This window comes from Corythoichthys intestinalis, chromosome 17, assembly GCF_030265065.1.
Source record: "Corythoichthys intestinalis isolate RoL2023-P3 chromosome 17, ASM3026506v1, whole genome shotgun sequence".
Classification (NCBI taxonomy): Eukaryota; Metazoa; Chordata; class Actinopteri; order Syngnathiformes; family Syngnathidae; genus Corythoichthys; species Corythoichthys intestinalis.
This window is the reverse complement of record NC_080411.1, coordinates 34,316,275-34,337,361: the sequence shown is the minus strand read 5'-3', so window position 1 is coordinate 34,337,361 and position 21,087 is coordinate 34,316,275. Positions and strand designations below refer to the sequence as shown.

Genomic DNA, 21,087 nt, shown 5'->3' with positions numbered 1-21,087 from the left:
AACCACGTCGTGATCTTGCAAAATAGATGAAATAAAAGCATGTTCCCACCTGCTATCACAGTGGGTGATCGCTGACCTCCCTCCGGTTTGATCCACATTTCAAGTGTGAAGTTTCCTCTGGGGATCTCCACGCCGGGCTTCAGCCGGAGTTGATCGCCCCTGCCGGTGAAATAAACCGCCTTGCCCCGCTCAGGGGAGCTCGCCTCCGGCTGCGAGGAGGAGCGCCGACGCTGCCGGAGCCCTCTGCGCTCCAAGCCGGCCAGGGAGCGCTTGCCCCGGGGCAGACGCGTGGCGCAAGCCCCCGGGAGGGTCGCTCTCGTCTCTCTCATGCGCACCAAGTCCCTCTTGGATCTGCCTTTTCGCCGCTCCACCGTCCCGCACTCTGATCCAAAACAGAGGATGAGAATCACCAGGCAGGACACCCAAGGAGATGTCCAAAGTTTCATTTTTTCACAATGGAAAATGCCAGCAAATATGACATCCAAACCCAAAATAAAAAAAATATAGTCCACAATTCCTCTTCTATTTGGAGTCCTCTTCTTTTTTTGCGGTGGAAAGTGTCTAAATAAACCTCATAAAGCTTTGCTGTTTTCCCCTTCTCTTTATAATGCTAAGCCACGACCCCCTCCCTTCTTAAGCAAAACTACTGTGGAGACATTGAGGGGACACGAGGAATATTTGATTCATGTATGTGTTCCACGGTGCCTTTTCAATGGGTTCCATTTAGCCAAAGGGATGACTAATAACTAATCAATCAAGGAGAGGGGGGTACGGCCGCTGCCCCCCCTCCTCGTCCCCCCCCCTCCCCCTTTGGACGGTAGGAGTTACTCGCAGAGATCCACAGTTGTCCGCCAAGCTGCTGTCACACCTTTTCCCCCCTTTCTCCTTTCTTATTAGTGAATTATTTATCCCACCCATAAAACAGAAAAAGACATTTCACCAATTAAAAAAAAGCTTGAGAAAGTGACAGCGATGCGACCTCTCATATTTATTCAAATAAATCCCATTCGAGAAAAAAAAGCACCAAAAAAAAAAAAAAAAAAAAATCCACACTATCTTTGGAATAAGAAGTCAAAAAAGTTGCAGCGGACCGGGAAAGTGGGCGCAGAGCCGCAGCGGTGCCGTTCTAATAACGCGCGTCTGAAGCGGACACATTTGTGCGCGCCAGTCGCTCCTCGCTTGTAGAGTCGGTCGCTTCCCGACCGCGTGCGTGCACGCAGACGCGTGTGTATATTCGAATAGAACAACTCGTGTTTCAAATTGAGTGTGTATGTGGTCTTATCCTCCATCGCTCTACCCCAACCCCCTCCCTCAAAGTGGGAAGTCACACACGCACACAGGTAGGGAACTCACTGTCCACTGCATGCTGAGATATGGAGATGTTTCCTGCGTGTGCTGTATCCCCCTAGTGGCTACAACCTGAACTAGAGTGTCGTGAATTCACTGTAAAATCCATGTGAACCAGACCCGGCTGCAGAAAAAAATTACAGGGGGGCATTCCATTTTTTGTTGTTGTTGTTGTTTTTTTTTTTTTTTTTTTTGGGGGGGGGGCACTTCTTTAACGTAAATTTAGCCTGAACAGTGGCATTATTACCCGTACATTAGTACGTAAGAGCATGGAATTTTTTTCTGTCGCTGAAGTCACAAGTGGTAGTTCATCGTAAAATCTACACAAACGAAAACATACCTGTCAACCCGAGGCCGTTGGCAATCTTACAAATAGTGACGTATGCCCTTACAAATTGGTGACTAATCTTACAACGTTGAAAATAGCGTGCAATATGAAACAAAAATAAAACTCAATTTTTAAAATAATAGGAATGTATTGGTAATATTGTAACATAACCTGGTGCAATCAAAGAACAATCAATATCTTCAGCTACATCATGATTACTATAATTTAACAGTGACTTTTGTTATAATTTTATAGCACTTTTGGCAATTTCTATCATGTCTTGATGGCTGCACTTCATGGCACTTCAGCTCGCAATTCAGTTTGACTTGAAGGTAGTTCGTTAGTGTGTCCAATTATAAATTAAAAAGGCCAATTGATAAAATTAACTTACCGATGCAATCTTTGAGTCAGGGAACATTTCTTTTGCTAATAAAAGGGATCAGCAATAGTTGCAGGCAAATTGCGTTCGGCAACAAATTGGCAAAATGAATATTCCACTTTCGTCGCTTTTCATTCTGTAGACTTCATCTTTATGACCAGTGTTGTTAATCTTACTTTTAAAAACTAATTAGTTACAAATTTCTTCTCCCAAAAACTAATTGCGTTAGTAACTCAGTTACCTGAAGGTAAAAGTAATTAGTTACTTGGCAAAGTAACTGGTGTTACTTTTCATGTTTTTTTTTTCATTTAAAAAAAAAAACATAGTAACCTTTGCTATGTTTGGAAATCGTTTAATGTGAATCAACTGTTAAAGTTGTAAAAATTGCTACCGTTTCTGCATTGCTTCCGTTCTGTCTACTTTCGATATGTTAAAGTTTTAAAACTGTTTCATCATTTCAAGATAGATTCAAGTCAAGATTTTGACAATTTAGGAGTATTTTAGATAAAAAGTTACTTAAGTTTGCTAGGAAAGTTCACTACAACAGAGCCTTTCTGAGAAGTCTACTGCTTCAAAATGGCGGGTGTTTATTAACACAGCCGTCTGGCATTTCGCATGTAGTTCTATAAGCATTTGAAATCTGGGCGTAGATTGTAGGATGTCGGCTATAGTCAGGAAATATTGGAGCCACCAAGCCTAGCATCGCGTTTGCTACAGCCTCACAACAGTCTTCTCTCAGTGTCTCTGACTTTTCTCGCGTCATTCAACCAACGTAGTAACGCATCGTAACGCACATTGTCTCGTTGCCGAAACGGTGACAAAATCCGAACGGAGAAAAAAAAAACATAATGCACAAAAAACGTACAGGTTTTCAATATTCAATAATCAATAGGAAGTAACCAAAATTTATTGTCCGAAGTTAGCCAAAATCAAAAGGGACCCAAAATTAACAGAAAGTGCATGGCTGTCACCCCAGGAGGAAGCCTCATCTGAAGATGGTACACAAGAAAGCCCGCAAACATAGACCATAGGTCATGGTTCCAGTAATCCATGTGCTTTGTTGACATGTCTTCAGCCAACTGTTTGCGGGCTTTCTTGTGTACCGTCTTCAGAAGAGGCTTAATCCTGAGGTGACAGTCATGCACACCAATTAAATGTAGAGTGCGACGTATGGTTTGAGCACTAACAGGCTGACCCCCCACGTCTTCAATCTCTGCAGCAATGCTGACAGCACTCCTGTAACGAGTCACATTTTGGAGGGAAAATGACAAGCAGTACTCAATGTGGACATTTAGGGGCAGTTTACATGGCGATTCTGCGACACAAAGACGCAATGACTGAGTTGCGGACTCGCCTCGCGTGCATATGGTGTCGCTGAAGACAAAAAATTCTGAATCCTGCCTCCAAAGTGGAAGAATCCGATTGCGGGGGGTTGAGGGGGGCTTCCTCGGCATGCATATCAAAGGCTCCTGCAGTGCGAGATCGCGTCGTTAACGTCAGCAATCGTACACGTCACATTGCGCGTGCGCAGCGGTGCTACTAAACATTAAAAACAGCAAAAATGGCGGAATGTCGGCTTTAATTTACCGTTTTAATAATATTTTAAAATTAAATATGCTGAACATTTCAATTTTTGTGCCTTTTTGAGCAAAAAAAAAAAATGAAATTGCTTCGAGTGGGCGGGCATATTTTTTTTCCGGGCTGAGGGAGCTTGGTGGGGTCAAAGTGCATCATTCTCTGTCGCCCAGTAAATCTGCACTGCCCCCTAGGGCCTGGCATGAATACTACATCGTTTTCATGCAGAATCGCGACATTGTTCAAATGGAGACGCAAATGCAAATGCAAATGCAAATGCTAATTTGACATTTTTCGTATTCTCGGAGAGTCACCATGTAAACGGCCCCTTAGGGATGTCTGTTTTTTCATACATTTTTTCATTGTACTCACTTTTGTTGGGGAATTGATATCAATGGCTATATTTTGAGTTATTTTGGGGGGAAAATAAATTAGCTCTATTATATAAGCTGCACACAGACTACTTTTCATTGTGTAAAAGTGTCATTTTGTCACTGTTGTCCCATGCAAAGATATACTGAAATATCTGCAGAAATGCGAGGGGTGTACTCACTTTTGTGATACACTGTTGATTGGACCTCTACCATACTTAATTTCAAGCATATCCAGTTCCACAAAAAAATCTAAAAAGAATGAAATATAGAAAAAGAAATGCCACAAAAAAGTTAAAGGGATCCACTGTTAGAAAGACTTGTAGTTTTAAAAGATAAAAAAAAAAAGTTTTTAAAAAAATGATATTTAAACCACTCTTGATGTTTTTATTTTTATACAATTTGTAAAATTAGTTTAACTAGTAGGTCATCATTGTTGTCGATGCCGCATGGCGGTGACGTCACTGGGTTACGCTGCCGGGCTTCCAGAGTATGACTCGCGTCACATAAACATGTCATCTGTTCAACCCTTTCAGTTTGAACCTGAGAGGAACAATGATTATGCCAGCAGAGTCGATATTTCACAAAACGAGCAGCAAAAGCAAAATGAACAGAAAAGACGGGATGAGACTAGACGAGACGAGAGTATGACAAAACCAGTGTTCTGCCACAATGTGCTACACAAGCGAAACGTCCTACAAGAGGTGAATTTGACACCCAAAGTACTACCGTGCGTTTTCAGCTTGTTTTGTTTAGATGCATACAGACAGAACATACCAAGGATGCCTTAAGAAAATACTTAACGTAATAATATTAAAAAAGGGTGATTTAAATACGTTAAGTAACTAATGTGGTCAACAGACCAATCTGCTTAAACGCTACCCCAAGAAAACACAATGCTTAAAAGTATGAGAAGGAAACACATGCAAAAAGTATTTTGAGGCAATGAAAAGGTAATTAAAAACTCAATAAAAACACAAATAGGAAGTATTCACCGCTTTTAACCGATGTCCACGTGTTAAATGTGCCACGTAGAAGGAATTGCAGAACACCGGTAGTGTTCGTCTGGTGACAGTGACAAACTACGTCATTACCCATTGCGCGAATAAAACATGGCGCCCTCCATAGGTCAAAACATGTACTAAATACTGTATTATGGATTTTTAAATCATTGGCAATGTTTTATGTGTTTCTAACAACATACTTGAGTAAAAGTGAATAATTGTGGCTTATTACGCTAGGTTCATACTGCAGGTCTTAATGCACAATTCCGATTTTTGGTCATATCTGTTTTTTGGGCGTGCCCGTTCAGACTGCCTTTGTCCATTGAGCCCATTCTAGTATTACGCATGCGCACTAATTGACCCGCATGCGCAGAAGCATCAAAACAAATAACTACACAGTGTGCGTGCATGACGCACACACAAGCCTTATATGTGTGCGCCAGCTTGCTCGACTCGGCCTTGTAAGCAGTACTGAAATATTGCTCATTTGGCGCACAGTAAGAAACCGAGCATTATCAGGCTTATACTTTTCTTCATTGTAGTTTTTTATGACTGTGGTCAAGCCCGCCTCCTATGTAGGAAATGCCCATTTCATGCTAGGCGCTAACGCTAATGAACAGCTACATTGCTTCTGTCTTGCGTGCTGCTCTCTCTCTTTGCTGACATACTTGCTGCATGAATTCCGATTAGGGAGACTTGACAATTTAGACCGCTGCCACATTCTGGAAAAATGTGGCCCAGATCGGACTTAAAGTGCATGTGACACGAAAAAGCATGTTTATTTCATAATACACGCGGTATTTTATGCTCCTGAATGATATGGACCGCTTGGATGTGTGTGGAGGCGATCGCTATATTTATTTAGTTTTTTTAATCCCGCGCCATGAAAATGAGTGACTTTCGGCTTAGGCCTTGCACTGAGGAGGAGGGCGCTGTGACGTGTACGGGAGAAGGAGTCCTCTTCACTATACAGCAGTACTGTTGTGTATGAGGACTAAGGATTCAGCTGATTTTGCGGATTAATACGTTTATTTTTTTCGCGTCACGGCAGCCAAACGGCTGCAGAAAAATCTTGCTGTATGAGGGAGAGGCGTGTGCGCCATTTTGGAGTTTCAAAAGGTTCCCATTCACCGTGGACATTGGCCAAAACAAGCCCTACTACTGGGGGACCATTGGACTTACGAGGAAGTGAGTAAACATCTTGTTTTGTATTATGTCAAATACGAATACAGCGATTACAAAGTGAACACTACAAACTTCCTTTAAATAAAGGACTACTTACGTTTGATCATTGACAGGCATGTAAAAAGCTCTCCTCATGCACATTAGCTGCACATTAGCTGCACAACAACTGCAGCCGCCCTCCTCCGGGGAACGAGCTGTAAATGTCTCTCCGCCGGGCGGTTTGCCGATCCACAAAGACAATCGACAACCCAGTTGTCATGTCAAATAATCTGGGCTAGTAATGTGTAATTTTCCGCTTCGAAGACCTTGAAGAATCACTCGGTTCGGGTTAGCATGTCGAGTAGCTGTCACGCCTCTTGGTTTGTTTACATTCTCCGAAGCCGGGGAAGGGAAATGACATATGTCCGATTTAGGTGTCATAAAATATCGTTCAGGAGGTGCGACAGTAAAGGTAAAATCGACAGTTTTGACCATTATGGAGTAATTTTGCCATGTCGTCCTGAATAAGTGCATTTTTATCATTTCATATTTTTTTCTGAATAGTAAAACCGATGAGCCCAGTCTCCCGCTGACGTCATCCACCTGTTGGGGATGCTAGAGCCCTATAATGGTAGGCGTGGCTAACTGGCAGATTAAAAGACTAATTTCTCGTCATCTGCGCTTTGCTAAATTGTTGTATATAGTCGAATCGTCTCAAAATATGATTCTAATTCACATAATAATGCTATTTAAGACTTTTTTCTCCTATCATATGCTCTTTAAACAACATACGAACGTGACCCAGATCAGATTTGAAATGGTCCACTTCTATGTGACTTGTCCCATTCAGACCATCAAATTAATGCTTCAGTCGAGTCGGGAAAACACGAAAATATTGGATTCGTGCATTAAGACCTGTAGTATGAACCTAACCTTGGAGCCTACAATTTTCTAAGTCCAATGTTCCCTTTATACGGTGAAAAACCTACCGGTAAAAAAAATACTTAAATGGGAGAAAAACGTGGAAAACAACAAAAAACCTCGAAGACTGTGAAAACCATGAAAAACTTGTAACTTTTTTTTTTAACACAAAATAGAAAAAACATGAAAAGCAGCATAACCCACGGGAAAAAAAGAACGAGTTCATTCACTGCCATCCCAGCCAGTTCAAATGGATTGTACGTCAACTAGTCACAAACTCAGCTACATAATTTATTAATGGAGCAAGCCAGTGACAATTTCCTCATGCTAAGCTAAAATGTTCCATGTGCTAACTTATCACGACTCACTACTGTACTCCAAAAATCTGAACATGAATATTTACATCATGTCTTACTAGTTGTCTGCAACAGGCCAGTTCAGATTCACTACTCTACATTTCCATACAAGTAGCGTCTTTCCATGGACGTGACAGACACATGCTTTAAATTGTCTTTCCATCGACTTTGCATGTAGTGTCTGTCCACAGAGACATTTCATGTGGTGTCTTTTTTCCATAGAGACCGTCATGCGGAATGTGCCTCGTGCGCCTTCATTGCTGTTTGTTGTAAATGTGTGTTGCCACCTACCATAAAAGGCAAGCGGGAACAAACATTCAATATTTGCCTTCTTCCTTCTTGTGTTGTTGCAACTTGGGGCCACATATTTCCCTTTGTGTCTCTTGCGCAGGCTGGGTGGAGGTTGGTAGAGACACTTGAGAGGGGGCATAATAACATACTGGCATATTGTTTAACTTTTTCAGTGCCATTGACGACGATAGACGTCCAAGCATGGGATTTTTTTTTAATCCTTTTGCTGTGAATTTCAATGAGTTTGTCTATAGTAGATGTCAATGTCAGCCAATGAGTTAACATTTTTAAGGAGACAATAAGAGTAAAAGAAAAAGAAGGCCAAAACAAGGTTTACCCCCAAGATAGCAAAATATAACTGGAGCAGACATGGGCCAGATGTACTGCAAATTTCGGCCCAACTTCGTAAAATGGATCCGCCCCAGTGTCTTTTTGAACAATGACCCAAACTCAGCAAGGAGTCAATTGCCGGATCAACAACCAGTTTTGGGGCAAAACTGGTCCAAAGTAGCAGACACAACATTAATGTATGGCCCGGATATGGCACCGGCCATTTTATTAACACTCGATTGAATAACTTGTTTAGCAGTCAAGCAGTGACTTTAAAATGAGATTATGACTGAATAAAGCACTTACCATACAAATTTTCCGTCCGCTGATATGTCATGACTTCTGTGTGCTCTTCTGTTTAGTTTCATTTTCAGGTGCGCGCTGACAGTGACGTCACATGTCAAGAGTTTGAGCACGTCCGGTCTGCATGGTCCACCCTGGAACAGAGCGTAACCTATCATTTGGACTGTCATTGTGCTGATCCGGGCCGCATCTGGCGCACTGACGTTAAGCGGGAGTTTTAGCGCGCGCGTCCGGTCTGCACGGTCCGCCCCAGAACAGCGTGTAACCCACCATTTGGACTGTCATAGTGCTGATCCTGGCCGCATCTGGCGCACTGATATTAACCGGGTGTGATTGCTATGCGGATCAGGGGAGCTGAGGTCGGATCCGGCACGCACTCACCTCCTTTTGGGGCCGTTATAACGCATTGAACTAAACTCATTGGCTTCCATTGACGGCGTTAGACCTCCAATTCATTTTGATTGAATTAAATGGCACTGAAAAATGAGCATTAAAGAGCAGATGAAGAGTTCGTGTTGGGTCCGCAAACGCGGAAACAAAGGTTGGACCTCAAAGCAGACAACAAATAACCGAGGGACGCGTTCAAGGGTTTATTAAATACTAGGGCTGTCAATCGATTAAAATTTTTAATCGAGTTAATTACAGCTTAAAAATTAATTAATCATAATTAATCGCAATTAATCGCAATTCAAACCATCCCTAAAATATGCCATATTTTTCTGTAAATTATTGTTGGAATGGAAAGACACACGACGGATATATACATACAACATACTGTACATAAGTACTGTATTTGTTTATTGTAACAATGAATCCACAAATGGCATTAACATTCTTTCTGTTAAAGTGATCCACGGATAGAAAGACTTGTAGTTCTTAAACGATAAATGTTATAGTTACAAGTTATAGTAATTTTATATTAAAACCCCTCTTCATGTTTTCGTTTTAATAAAATTTGTAAAATTTTCAATCAAAAGTAGAGTTAATATAATAATAAGAATAAAAATAACAATAATAAAAATAGAGTGGCCAAAGTCTAAGTTTTACGTGTATTTTGCATAGCTATTTTGATATGGAATGCCAGTTCATTTTGCGTTGTTGTTAAACTATGTCAGAATAGGGCCTCATTACTATAGACTGAAGTGCTTCTCTTTTTGTGAACATTATTTTTTTGGGGAGAAATAGGAATATTATTTTTGTTGTGCTTTCACTAAACGATACTTACAGTGGGGAGAACAAGTATTTGATACACTGCCAATGGGAAAACCCATTGGCAGTGTATCAAATACTTGTTCTCCTCACTGTATGTTTGTTGTGAAGGAGTTGCCAATAAACGGCGCGGTCCAAAGAACGCCTGTGTCCACTCGCCTTTACTGTATAACATATATCTGTACATATCTTACCCAAAATACAACAAGAGACACATAATTGCCACTAAAAGAAAGAAAACTTACCGAAATATGTGTGGAGCACAAATAGGAATTTGCATTGCATTGTGAATTAGGCTCGAGCGTATGACGTGGCACTCGCGAGGTTTCCGCCGCTATCGCCATTGTGGAAGCGAGAAACATAAGCAATGAGGCATTTCAACACAGGTCGCTCTTTAAAAATGGTTGGAAATTATTGTGCGGTAAAGAATTGCAACAACCGATCGAATAGAAAGGAGAATGTACAGCTCGACGGAACACCATTGAGTTTCTTCCGGATCCCTACATGGAGAAAAGGCGAGGGAAAGCTCATATCTGAACTTACCAAACGTCGAAGAATGGCATGGATGGCCTCGATCAGAAGGAAGGGCATAACGTTTGATTCTCCAGTTACACACTGAGTTTGCTCTATGCACTTCCACTCCGGTAAGTTAATTTCGTTTGTTTACGCAAATTTCAGTAACTTTACGCCCTAAGTCGGCCTGTTGTTAGCTATTGCTAAAGCTAAACAACTAGCATGCATACATGTGCATTGTCTTCATAAGACATAATTCATGTCGTTGCTAAATGAAAAAGCTGTAATATTTTGACGTGAGAGAGTGGCAAAGAATTTGTACACAGGCTACATTTTATGCAGCAAAAGATTTGTACATCCGTGGTCACAGACTAATGTAAACACACATTGCCTACCTTTGCTAGAAAGATGTGTTGCCGTTTGCTATGGTCATAAAGTGAAGATCCTGCACCCATCCGCAGCAAAACTGTTCGTAGCTTTGTAGCGATTTGTAGTTTCGGAATTGCTGATGAGTGTAGTAACATATACCAAACACTAAATACAGCATGATGTCCATTTCGCGTAGTGGTGGAAGCTTGTCGACATCTTTATTCCATTTGTGTTCGGCTTGCTCGTGAGGGTCAACATTGTTCACATCCTTAAAATTGCTCACATATCTGTCCTTCGCCGTGGTAACAAGTTTGTCTCTGTATCGAACTGGCAAGTATTCCTTACTTTTTTCCATCTTTGGTTGCCGCTAAGTTTAAATGTCCCGTGATGCTTCCGCAATGGTTGCGTTGTCGCAAATCTCGCATGATCCCGTGCTGCTGTGACGTAAACGCTCGAGCCTAATACAGCATAAACGTCTCACAACTACTAATTCTCCCACGTTGAGAAGAAATAACATGAGTATGGAACGGCGCTGCCCCCAAGCGGCCGGTGGCATTCTCTTCACTCTTAATGTCCATAAACGGCCCCATTGTAATCTGTTTGAGGCAATATGGGAGATGGTCATTCACCCAAGCGCCAGCAGAGGGCGGAAAAACTCCATAACAACAAGGAAGCGTTTCACTGTACTGTCATTTAAATCTGTCTGAGCGGGACATCTGCGTTAATTGCGTCAAATATTTTAACGTGATTAATTTAAAAAATTAATTAATGCCCGTTAACGCGTTAATTTTGACAGCCCTATTAAATACAAAACAAAACAAACACGCAATCGCAGAAAACGGGGAATTAACAAAACGGTTCCGTGAGATAAGGTCGACGGGGATCAATACTATAAACGCGAAAGTAAATACAGTCAAATACCTGCACAAGGTAGAGGAATTCAAAACGAAAGCAGCAGACGACCAAAACCCAGGCGGGGTGAAATTACCAAAATGCGAAGTGGCCATGAAAGTTTTCGAATGGCGACCAGCAAGTTAATATCTCAGGAACCTTCTCTTGGATCGCTTGCGTTTATATTCAACTGTTGATGAGCTGGAATTAGCAGCAGGTGCAATGTCGGGAAAGGCCCCACAGCCGGCTCAGTAAAAAAAACAAAACTAGCATTCTGACTAGCAGCAGAATGCGACAGTTTGTTTTGTAATTTGACAAATTTAAATGTTGGACGAGTTCATCGAAATGACAATGTCATTTTCTAACCTGTAATTGCGTGAAGTTGCGTTTTTTATTTTTTTTATTTTATTTTTTATAGCACTCCGTCAATACTGCCTTCCCAAACCCGGGAGTGTGACATCATTTACAGAAGGCAACAGAACACATGGCAGACTTTATCTATAGCAACACCAACTATAGTGATGCTTCCAGTGAAAGCCGTTCAAGATCACTTTTTCGTGTCGTTTAAGATGACGAGGTCTCCCAGGAAAGATTATCTACAATTAATCCTTACATGTTTGAACCTGAGCTATCAGATGACGACCGTTTACTCGGCACCTCAGACGGTGGCGATGTTGCCGATTGGCTGCTCGACACTTTACGAAAGGAAGAGTGGTAAGCCTATGTCTAGCATAGTGATTTTTCTCTGAAATCTGAACTTTTCTTTCCCCAGTCATTCTGTGATATACAGTGGTATGAAAATGTATCTGAACCTTTTGGAATTTCTCACATTTCTGCATAAAATCACCCTAAAATGTAATCTGATCTTTGTCAAAATCACACAGATGTAAAAACAGTGTCTGCTTTAACTAAAACCACCCAAACATTTATAGGTTTTCTTATTTTATTGAGGATAACATGCAGACAATGACGGAAGAGGGGGGGGATAAGTAAGTGAACCATGACATTGAATGTTTCGTGTTTCCTCCGTGGAGTCCTCCCATGAACACCATTCTTAGTCATAGTTTTACACATCGTTGATGTGTGAACAGTGATATTGGACTGTTCCAGTGATTTCTGTAAGTCTTTAGCAGACACTCTAGGGTTCATTTTTTTACCTCTCTGAGTATTTTGCGCTGAACTCTTGGCGTCATCTTGGGAGAGACGCAACAGTGCCAAACTCTCTCCATTTGTAGACAACTTCTCTGACTGTCGATTGATGAACATCCAGACTTTTAGATATGGTTTTGTATCCTTTACCAACCTTTATCAACAATCCTTGATTGTAGGTCTTCAGACAGCTCTTTTGACCGAGCCATGATGCACATCAGACAATGCTTCTCATCAAGATGATTCTTACCAGGTGTGTGTTTTATAGTGGGCAGGAAAGCTTTAAACCACTCATCAGTGATTGGGCACACACCTGACTTAAATTACTTGGTAAAAATTGCTTTCAATTGCTCTTTAAGTCTCCTTAGGCAGAGGGTTCACTTACATAGTTTTCCCCCTTTTGTCATTGTTTGCTATCCTCATTAAATATGAAAACCTATAAATGTTTGGGTGGTTTTAGTTAAAGCATACACTGTTTTTACATCTGTGTGATTTCGACAAAGATCAGATCACATTGGATTGTGATTGTATGCAGAAATGTGAGAAATTCCAATAGGTTCAGATACTTTTTCATACCACTGTAGATCTAGTAATAAATGTATCATATTCACATGAGTAGACAACCTGTCAGCTATCTTATGACAGGCAAGCAACAACAACAAAAAACAGGTTGCACTTTAATGGACAGGCAGTATGATTTGCCCTCCTATATCAACAGAACTGCAGCAAATTTTAGAATTAGAAAAGCCAGTCTTTGAAAAACCAAGGTTTATTCTCCAAGGCTTTCAAAGCTGTTGTCGCTGATATTTTGAAAACAAAGACGCTATCGAGGAGCCGGGGATAAGTTCTTCCACTTGACTCTCACAAAAGATGTCCAAACCCAAGATTTTTTGGGCCACTGATAGAGTGTCGAGCCTTCGTGTGAGCAATTCATCGCTACACATCGAAATGGCATGATGAATCTCGCAGGTAAAACTGAAAAAAAATTGCAATAAAATGCGAGCTTAGCATAGTGCTATTCTTCCGTATTGAAGTGCTGGTGAGGACTTCTGTAAATTACGATATCAGGTAGCGGCCGGCCAATAAAATTTAACCGATTAAAATGCTCAAGAATTGAACTCTTTCCCTGCCATCTAACTTTCTCTTTTTAAATAAATTTGACTTCTATCAATGTCAGTGCCAGGTAATAAGTTATTATTTTGGGTTAGTACCTTTCGGGGCACTTACAGGTCACTTTCTCATGATTTTTGGGGCATTCATTCCCAGGTCACTTCTGTTAATTGGATCATATGGAGCATTTTTGGAGTATCGATATCGAGTTGAAATTTTTACTATTATGACAAATGTAGTAAGAACACCCGACCAACGTTCAAGTAGGGAAGTTTCGATATGCCGCGCCGTTGTACGTTTTCCAACTCCCGTGGCGATGCGGTTGCTCATTCTCACTTGTGTTTAGAGAAAAGCGGTTGCGGCGTGCTCCCGCAATAATCCCACTGCGTCATCCGAGCCACTGTAGAGCGAGCAGCAGCAGATAAATAGGAGAAAAAACACAGCCTCATAATCCATTAATGCACTGAGCTTAATCTGTGACTGTTTTAAAGAGCAAACCTAAATGCTCTCGCCTTTTGGAATATTGGGGCTGATTTTACGCAATCTACGATCAAGGCTAAACAATGTTCAAACATATTGGTGAATATTGACCGAAGAATGAAAACAACCCTTGGTATTTGACATCTGCACCGTCAGTGGCAATGAAAGCATTCACAGCCAGTCCTCCCAGTTTAAATGAATTGGATGTCTCTTGTTATCAGTGGCAGGCAAAGAGTTATTCTTGGGTCACGTTCTGTTGTTTTGGGGTAATTTTCTGTATTTTATGGACAATCCCAGGTTTCTTCCTGTACATTTTTGATCATTTCTTGTTGATTTTAGGGCAATTTGTGAAAACTTCTTGTTTATTAGTCACTTCTTGTTGATTTTGAGGAATTTCAATGCCATTTCCTATTGATTTTGAGTCACTTTCTTTGGATCTCTTTATGATTATCTTGACATTTTGGCTGATTTCCTGTTTATTTTAGAGCATTTACGGGACATTTCGTGCTCATTGGTCACTTCCTGTTGATTTTGGGGGCATTTCCACGTCACTTCCAGGTCTTTTTCTGTTAGTTTTGGGGTCATCTACAGGTCACTTTCTGTAGATTTTTTATCACATTCCGATGATTTACGGTCAGGGCTACTTTCTGTACATTTTGGGTCACTTCTTTTAAATATTGGGGCAACTTGAGGAAGTTTTTTTTTCCGGGGGATCAAAAATGATTACCACCACTGGAGATTTTTTTTTTTTGCAGGTCCGAATTGAAGATCAGCAGGAGTGAATGGAAATTTTTTTTGTTTTTGTTTTCTTTTTTTTTTTGAGTTACCGTATTGGCCCGAATATAAGATGGCCCTGATTATAAGACGACCCCCTCTTTTTCAAGACTCAAGTTTGAAAAAAGACTTTTTAAACACCAAATTAATTTTTATACAGAAAATAATTACAGTACATCTGAAACAAATTATTATAACAATATATTTGAGAGAAAAAGCATGTTATTTTGCTTCTGTTAAATCTTAATATTTGAACATTTAAATATGTAAACTAAAGCGCAATCACATTCCTAAATGAATGGCTTATAGTTTTTGAAAGGTAAATAAACCAATCTATTGTGATAAAACAACAAAATTGCAATACTGCATTAACAATCGAAGTGAAGTCTAACTGTAACTGTAGTCTTGAAACAAATCTGAATAAGGAAAAACATTGCAATAAAATAATGCAAAATGGTTCAACTTGAGAGTAGCTGAGATCTGTCATGACAGAACATTGCTTCAATGATATCTGGTGCCATCTTGCGTCGTGAATGGGTATAACGTCTAGACCGCGAATACAAGACGACCCCCACTTTTTCAGTCTTATTTCAATGCAAAAAACACCATCTTATATTTGGGCCAATACGGTATGTATATACTGTGTATATATATACAGTGGGGAGAACAAGTATTTGATACACAGTCAATGGGAAAACCCATTGGCAGTGTATCAAATACTTGTTCTCCCCACTGTATATATGGCGGAAAACACAGACAAGGCTGAAAAAGCAGTTTCTGCTCTTGCACCCCATATTTAAAATTAACTGCTGTATTTTAAGCCAAAAGAATTGTTGTGCTTGATAGAACAATATGTCTATATGCTGCCATAGCAGATTGATGGCGCAATAAGGCCCCGAACTATTTTTAATTTGTCAGTTTTACCCTGGAAACCCCTGTTTACAGATGTCGCGCAACTGCTTTTGTTTCAACCTAGCAGTAAAAAGAAGGTAAGTAATCGTATTTATTATTTGAAATGTCTGTCATTTTTGGCTTAGAATCATTAATTGATGTATAATATTTAGTTAAAAAAAAAAAAAAGACTTAAAAAAAATATTCACTCGCATATTTTAAACTTTTAAACAAATTACACCACAATGAAAAAATTGGTGTCTGAAAAAAAGTCACGGATACCTACCTCATAACTATCGCTTAATTGTATTTTTTTCGTTACTGTCGCATTTCCCTAAATATTTTAGATTATAAATCATCGGTCCAAACAAAGACAAATTGGGAGGAAAAAAAAGTTTCAAAGAGTAAATACATGAAAATGAAAATCTCAATTACTTCTTGATGTCTGCAATTTCTGCATCGCGCCCCCTGTTATATTACCATGTTTCACCCATAAAATCCCCACCAAATCCAGCTGTGGCCATTCAGAGCTGTGTCTTGACACTTGGTGATACATGCTACATGGAGTTTTTGGATCAAAAAGAGATAAGTACGCAATAATAACTTTAATAACTTTAATTATGCTCTCGTGTGCTCTCACCTCCAGTTAGGGTTTTGCTGTTTAAAACAATTAAAAAAAAAAATGCCCTCCTGTTCAAAATTTTTCGTCCCCCAGAAAATTGAGATTTTAAGCTTTTCAATGATGTATCACGTGCATATCGGACAATTTTGAAATTTGGCCAAATTGGGGGTGTCAGAGCAGAACTATATATATATATATATATATATATATATATATATATATATATATATTTTTTTTTTTTTTTTTTTCTACACTGCCAATGGGTTTTCCCATTGACTGTGTATCAAATACTTGTTCTCCCCACTGTATATATATATATATGTGTGTGTGTGTGTATATATATATATATGTGTGTGTGTATATATAGATAGATAGATAGATAGATAGATAGATAGATAGATAGATAGATAGATAGATAGATAGATAGATAGATAGATAGATAGATAGATAGATAGATAGATAGATAGATAGATAGATAGATAGATAGATAGATAGATATACTGTATAAGATATATGATCTTTATTCAAGAGTAAAACAAACAGAAATATGACATAAGAAAACAGTTGAATGTTTATGTTTCATTGAAAATGTACGAGAAAAATTTTGAGAGTTTGACAAGTTTTTTTTGTGTGCCTTCAACAATCAACTCTAGGATGAGTAGCATTTTTACAATTTTAAAATTGTTTAAAATTGTTTTTCACCTTTGGAAAAGAATGGGCCTTTTCTTCGCCAAAAAACATGAACACTAGAAACTTAATGGCTACAGAACTTGAATTTTAGGAATGCTTCGAATTTGTAATGGTGTGAATCGGTCAAAACGTGCGGGATATGCTGCATGCCAAAAAAATGGCTGGGGAAAAAAAATACAAATTTTATACAGTATGTGGGGAGCTTTGCTTTGCAAAGCATCCTCACAATAACCCATTAAGGCTCTTAAGAGTATAATCCCAACTACAAACTCACAGCCGCAGCTCAAACTTTCAGCCATCCCGTGAAAACTGTCACGCAGAACATTTACCTCCCCTCCCCACAACCACCAACTCAAAAGAAAAGCATTGCACCACGAGCCAGCGGCGCAGAGGTGTTGTTTATTACTTTTAACCAACAGCAAAGATTACGGGAAATGTATACGCTATACACCACGTAAATCAGGTTTAATCTTTGCTAATGCTTTTGACAGCTGTCATTTTTTTTTTCAGATGCGCTTAGCATGAAAGGGCAATCAGTTCAGATGGACACTGGAGCATTTATATTGTATGCACACTGGACACGAGAAAAAAGCAGGACACAGAACTCCAAGTTAGCATCTAAGCTAACGTTAAAACTGCAAGCGTTATCCTTGATTCTTAACCCTTGATGAGGCAAGTGATTATTTTTCATAATTAAAAAAAATATATATGATTTTTTTTTTATATTACCTTATTATCTGTCATTCAAAACAATAGACATCCAAATCATTTAAACTTGGAGGACTGGCTGTGAATCCGCATGATTGAGTGCCATTGATGGCGATAGACTTCTAATTAATTTTGACTTAGAGGAGCGAATGAACGTTAACGCCTGTCCCGACTGGCTCGTAAAATGCTTTTCGCATCTGGTTCTATAGAAATGTAATATCTATGGGCTATTTTTTTTAACTAGGGAATAGGGCGCACCAGATATGTCTGAAGGTTGCAACAACAAAAAATATGGCAACGGATGATCTAAAGCAGAATAAAGCAATAATTAGAAGGTCACATTTCAGCATTAGACTGCTTAGCTCAGTGTGGATGTCAGTGTGTAGTTGAGTCATTTCATCTCATATTTCTTGCCTTGAATGATGTCTCCCATGTGCATTCCCATCAGCACGTTATGATCTATTACATTTTACTGTGTTTTTCAAAAAAAAAAAAATTATTATATCTATATTTCATTCCAGGGACTTAGACATCCCCCCTGTCGTCCACTTGATCTTCCCTCATCCACATGCTCCAGTATTCATTAGTCATAGCTTCCAGCTGCTGTGTTTCAAACACACAAGTGTTCCACCGATACAAGTATCGGTACAGCAATAAAATGACGTCACTGGTATCCGAGAGTGCTAAAAAATTACATGCCGATGCTGCGCAATATGTACTTTTTGATATCTAGTTTCCAACGGCAGGTTGCCCTACTCAAGATTAGGGGTGTGACAAAATATCAAAATGGTGATATATTGTGATACTTTGTATCATAAAAGGTTATTAATATGCTCCTGCCAAGAATCGAGATATGAAAACACTCAGGTGACTTGAAGTTCCACTCTGAGACCCCCAATTTGGCCAAATTTCATAATTGTCCGATATGCATGTGTGATACATCATTGGAAAGCTTAAAATCGCAATTTTCTGGGGGAGGAAAAATTTTGAACAGGAGGGCATTTAAAAAAAAATTTTTTTTAAACAGCAAAACCTTATCTGGAGGTGAGAGCACGCGAGAGCAGAATTATAGACGCCATGACTTTAACAATATATTAATATAAATATTATCGCGTACTTATCTTGTTTCAATCCAAAAACTCCACGTAGCATGTATCTCATATAAATAACATTTTAAAATTGTAAAAATGCTACTCATCCGAGAGTTGATTGTTGAAGGCACACCAATAAAAAAAAAAACTCGTCAAACTCTCAAAATCTTTCCCGTACATTTTCAATAAAACATTCAACTGTTTTCTTATGTCATTTTTCTGTTGGTTTGTGTGCTATGGACACCCTGTTTTACTCTTGAATAAAGATGATATATATATATATATACCCGTATTTTTCGGACTATAAGTCGCAGTTTTTTTTCATAGTTTGGCTGGGGGTGCGATTTTTACTCTGGAGTGACTTACAGTGGGGCATATATATACACACATATTATATATATACATATATATATATATATATATATATATATATATATATATATATATATATATATATATATATATATATATTATCGCGTTAACGGGCGTTAATTAATTTTTTTAATTAATCGCGTTAAAATATTTGACGCAATTAACGCATGCACTGAATGAGCCGCTCTCGCATTGCCTCAAACAGATTTCAATCACGCCGTTTATGGACATTAAGAGTGAAGAGAATGCCACCGGCCGCTTGGGGGCAGCGAAGCGCCGTTCCATACTAATGTTATTCCTTCTAATAGTGGGTGAATTAGTAGTTGTGAGACGTTTATGCTGTTGTTTTGTGCTCCACACATGTTTCGGTAAGTTTGCTTTCTTTTAGTGGCAATTATGTGTCTCTTGTTGTATTTTGGGTAAGATATGCACAGAGATATATCTGTTATAAAGGCGAGTGGACACAGGCGTTCTTTGGCCTGCGCCGTTTATTGGCATAAGCTTCTGCAACTCCCTCACAACAAACAGAAGTATCATTTAGTGAAAGCACAACAAAAATAATATTGCTATCTCTCAAAAAAAATAATGTTCTCAAAAAGAAAAGCACTTCAGTCTGTAGTAATGAGGCCCTATTCTCACACACCTAAACAACAATGCAAAGTGAACTGGCATTACTCAGAGTTTGGTCACTCAATTCTTGTATTGTTATTTTTATTCTTATTATTATTATATTAACTCAACTTTTGATTGAAAATTGTACACATTTTATTAAAACGAAATGATGGTTTGAATTGCAATCAATTGCGATGAATTACAATTAATTAATTTTTAAGCTGTAATTAACTCGATTAAAAATTTTAATCGTTTGACAGCCCTAATACATATATATATATATATATGTATATATATATGTATATATACATATATATATATATATATATATATATATATATATATATATATATATATATATATATATGTATATATATGTATATATATATATATATATATATATATATGTATATATATATATATATATATATATATATATATATATATATATATATATATATATATATATATATATATATATATATATGGCGTAAAACACTCAGGTGACTTAAAGTTCTGCTCTGACACCCCCAATTTGGCCAAATTTCAAAATTGTCCGATATGCACGTGATACATCATTGAAAAGCTTAAAATCTCAATTTTCTGGGGGACGAAAAATTTTGAACAGGAGGGCATTTTTTTAAATTGTCTGAAATAGCAAAACCCTAACTGGAGGTGAGAGCACACGAGAGCATAATTAAAGACGCCATAATTTTAAAGAGATATTATCGCGTACTTACCTCTTTTCGATCCAAAAACTCCATGTAGCATGTATCACCAAGTGTCAAGACACAGCTGTGAATGGCCACAGCTGGATTTTGGGGGATTTTATGGTTGAAACATGGTAATATAACAAAGGTCACGATGCAGAAATCGCAGACATCTGTGGCCTATACTACGAACTGAGTTCAACCTCCCCAGAAGTAATCCAGTTTACCAGCGGGTAACCGGAGTTGACAAAACCTGGTTGTCTAGTTTGTGGTCAGTCGGTGCTACGACGCTGATTATGAGGTTGATGAGTCGAACCTGTGTCAACCCAGTCAGAGTTACTGCGCGTTCACATAAAAGGGGGCGGAGACCAGAGTCAAACACTACTTGTGACGATGGCACGGGCACCTTACTTCACGGAGGAGGAATGCGCGATGATCATGCGGAGTTATGAGGAATTAAAATCCACCCTCACCGCGAAATCGAACATCGTTTCAGCGAGTAGAGCGCGACGGGTCTGTTGACAGCG

At 39.0% G+C, this 21,087-nt stretch overlaps 1 protein-coding gene across 3 annotated transcripts in view; it reads right to left on the bottom strand.

Moving 5' to 3' along the window:
• pappaa (pregnancy-associated plasma protein A, pappalysin 1a) overlaps nucleotides 1-10,918 on the bottom strand; it is a 238,175-nt gene extending 227,257 nt beyond the window's left edge. For 2 of the 3 annotated variants that reach the window (XM_057818698.1, XM_057818699.1), the window contains exon 1: nucleotides 50-1,177. In XM_057818698.1, the coding sequence (XP_057674681.1) occupies nucleotides 50-446 (397 nt within the window). In that variant the 5' untranslated portion in view covers nucleotides 447-1,177. Of the gene's footprint in view, nucleotides 1-49; nucleotides 1,178-8,372; nucleotides 8,504-10,486 lie in introns of those variants that run through there. The other variant, XM_057818700.1, reaches the window with a different exon arrangement.
• Nucleotides 10,919-21,087: the final 10,169 nt, after the last annotated feature.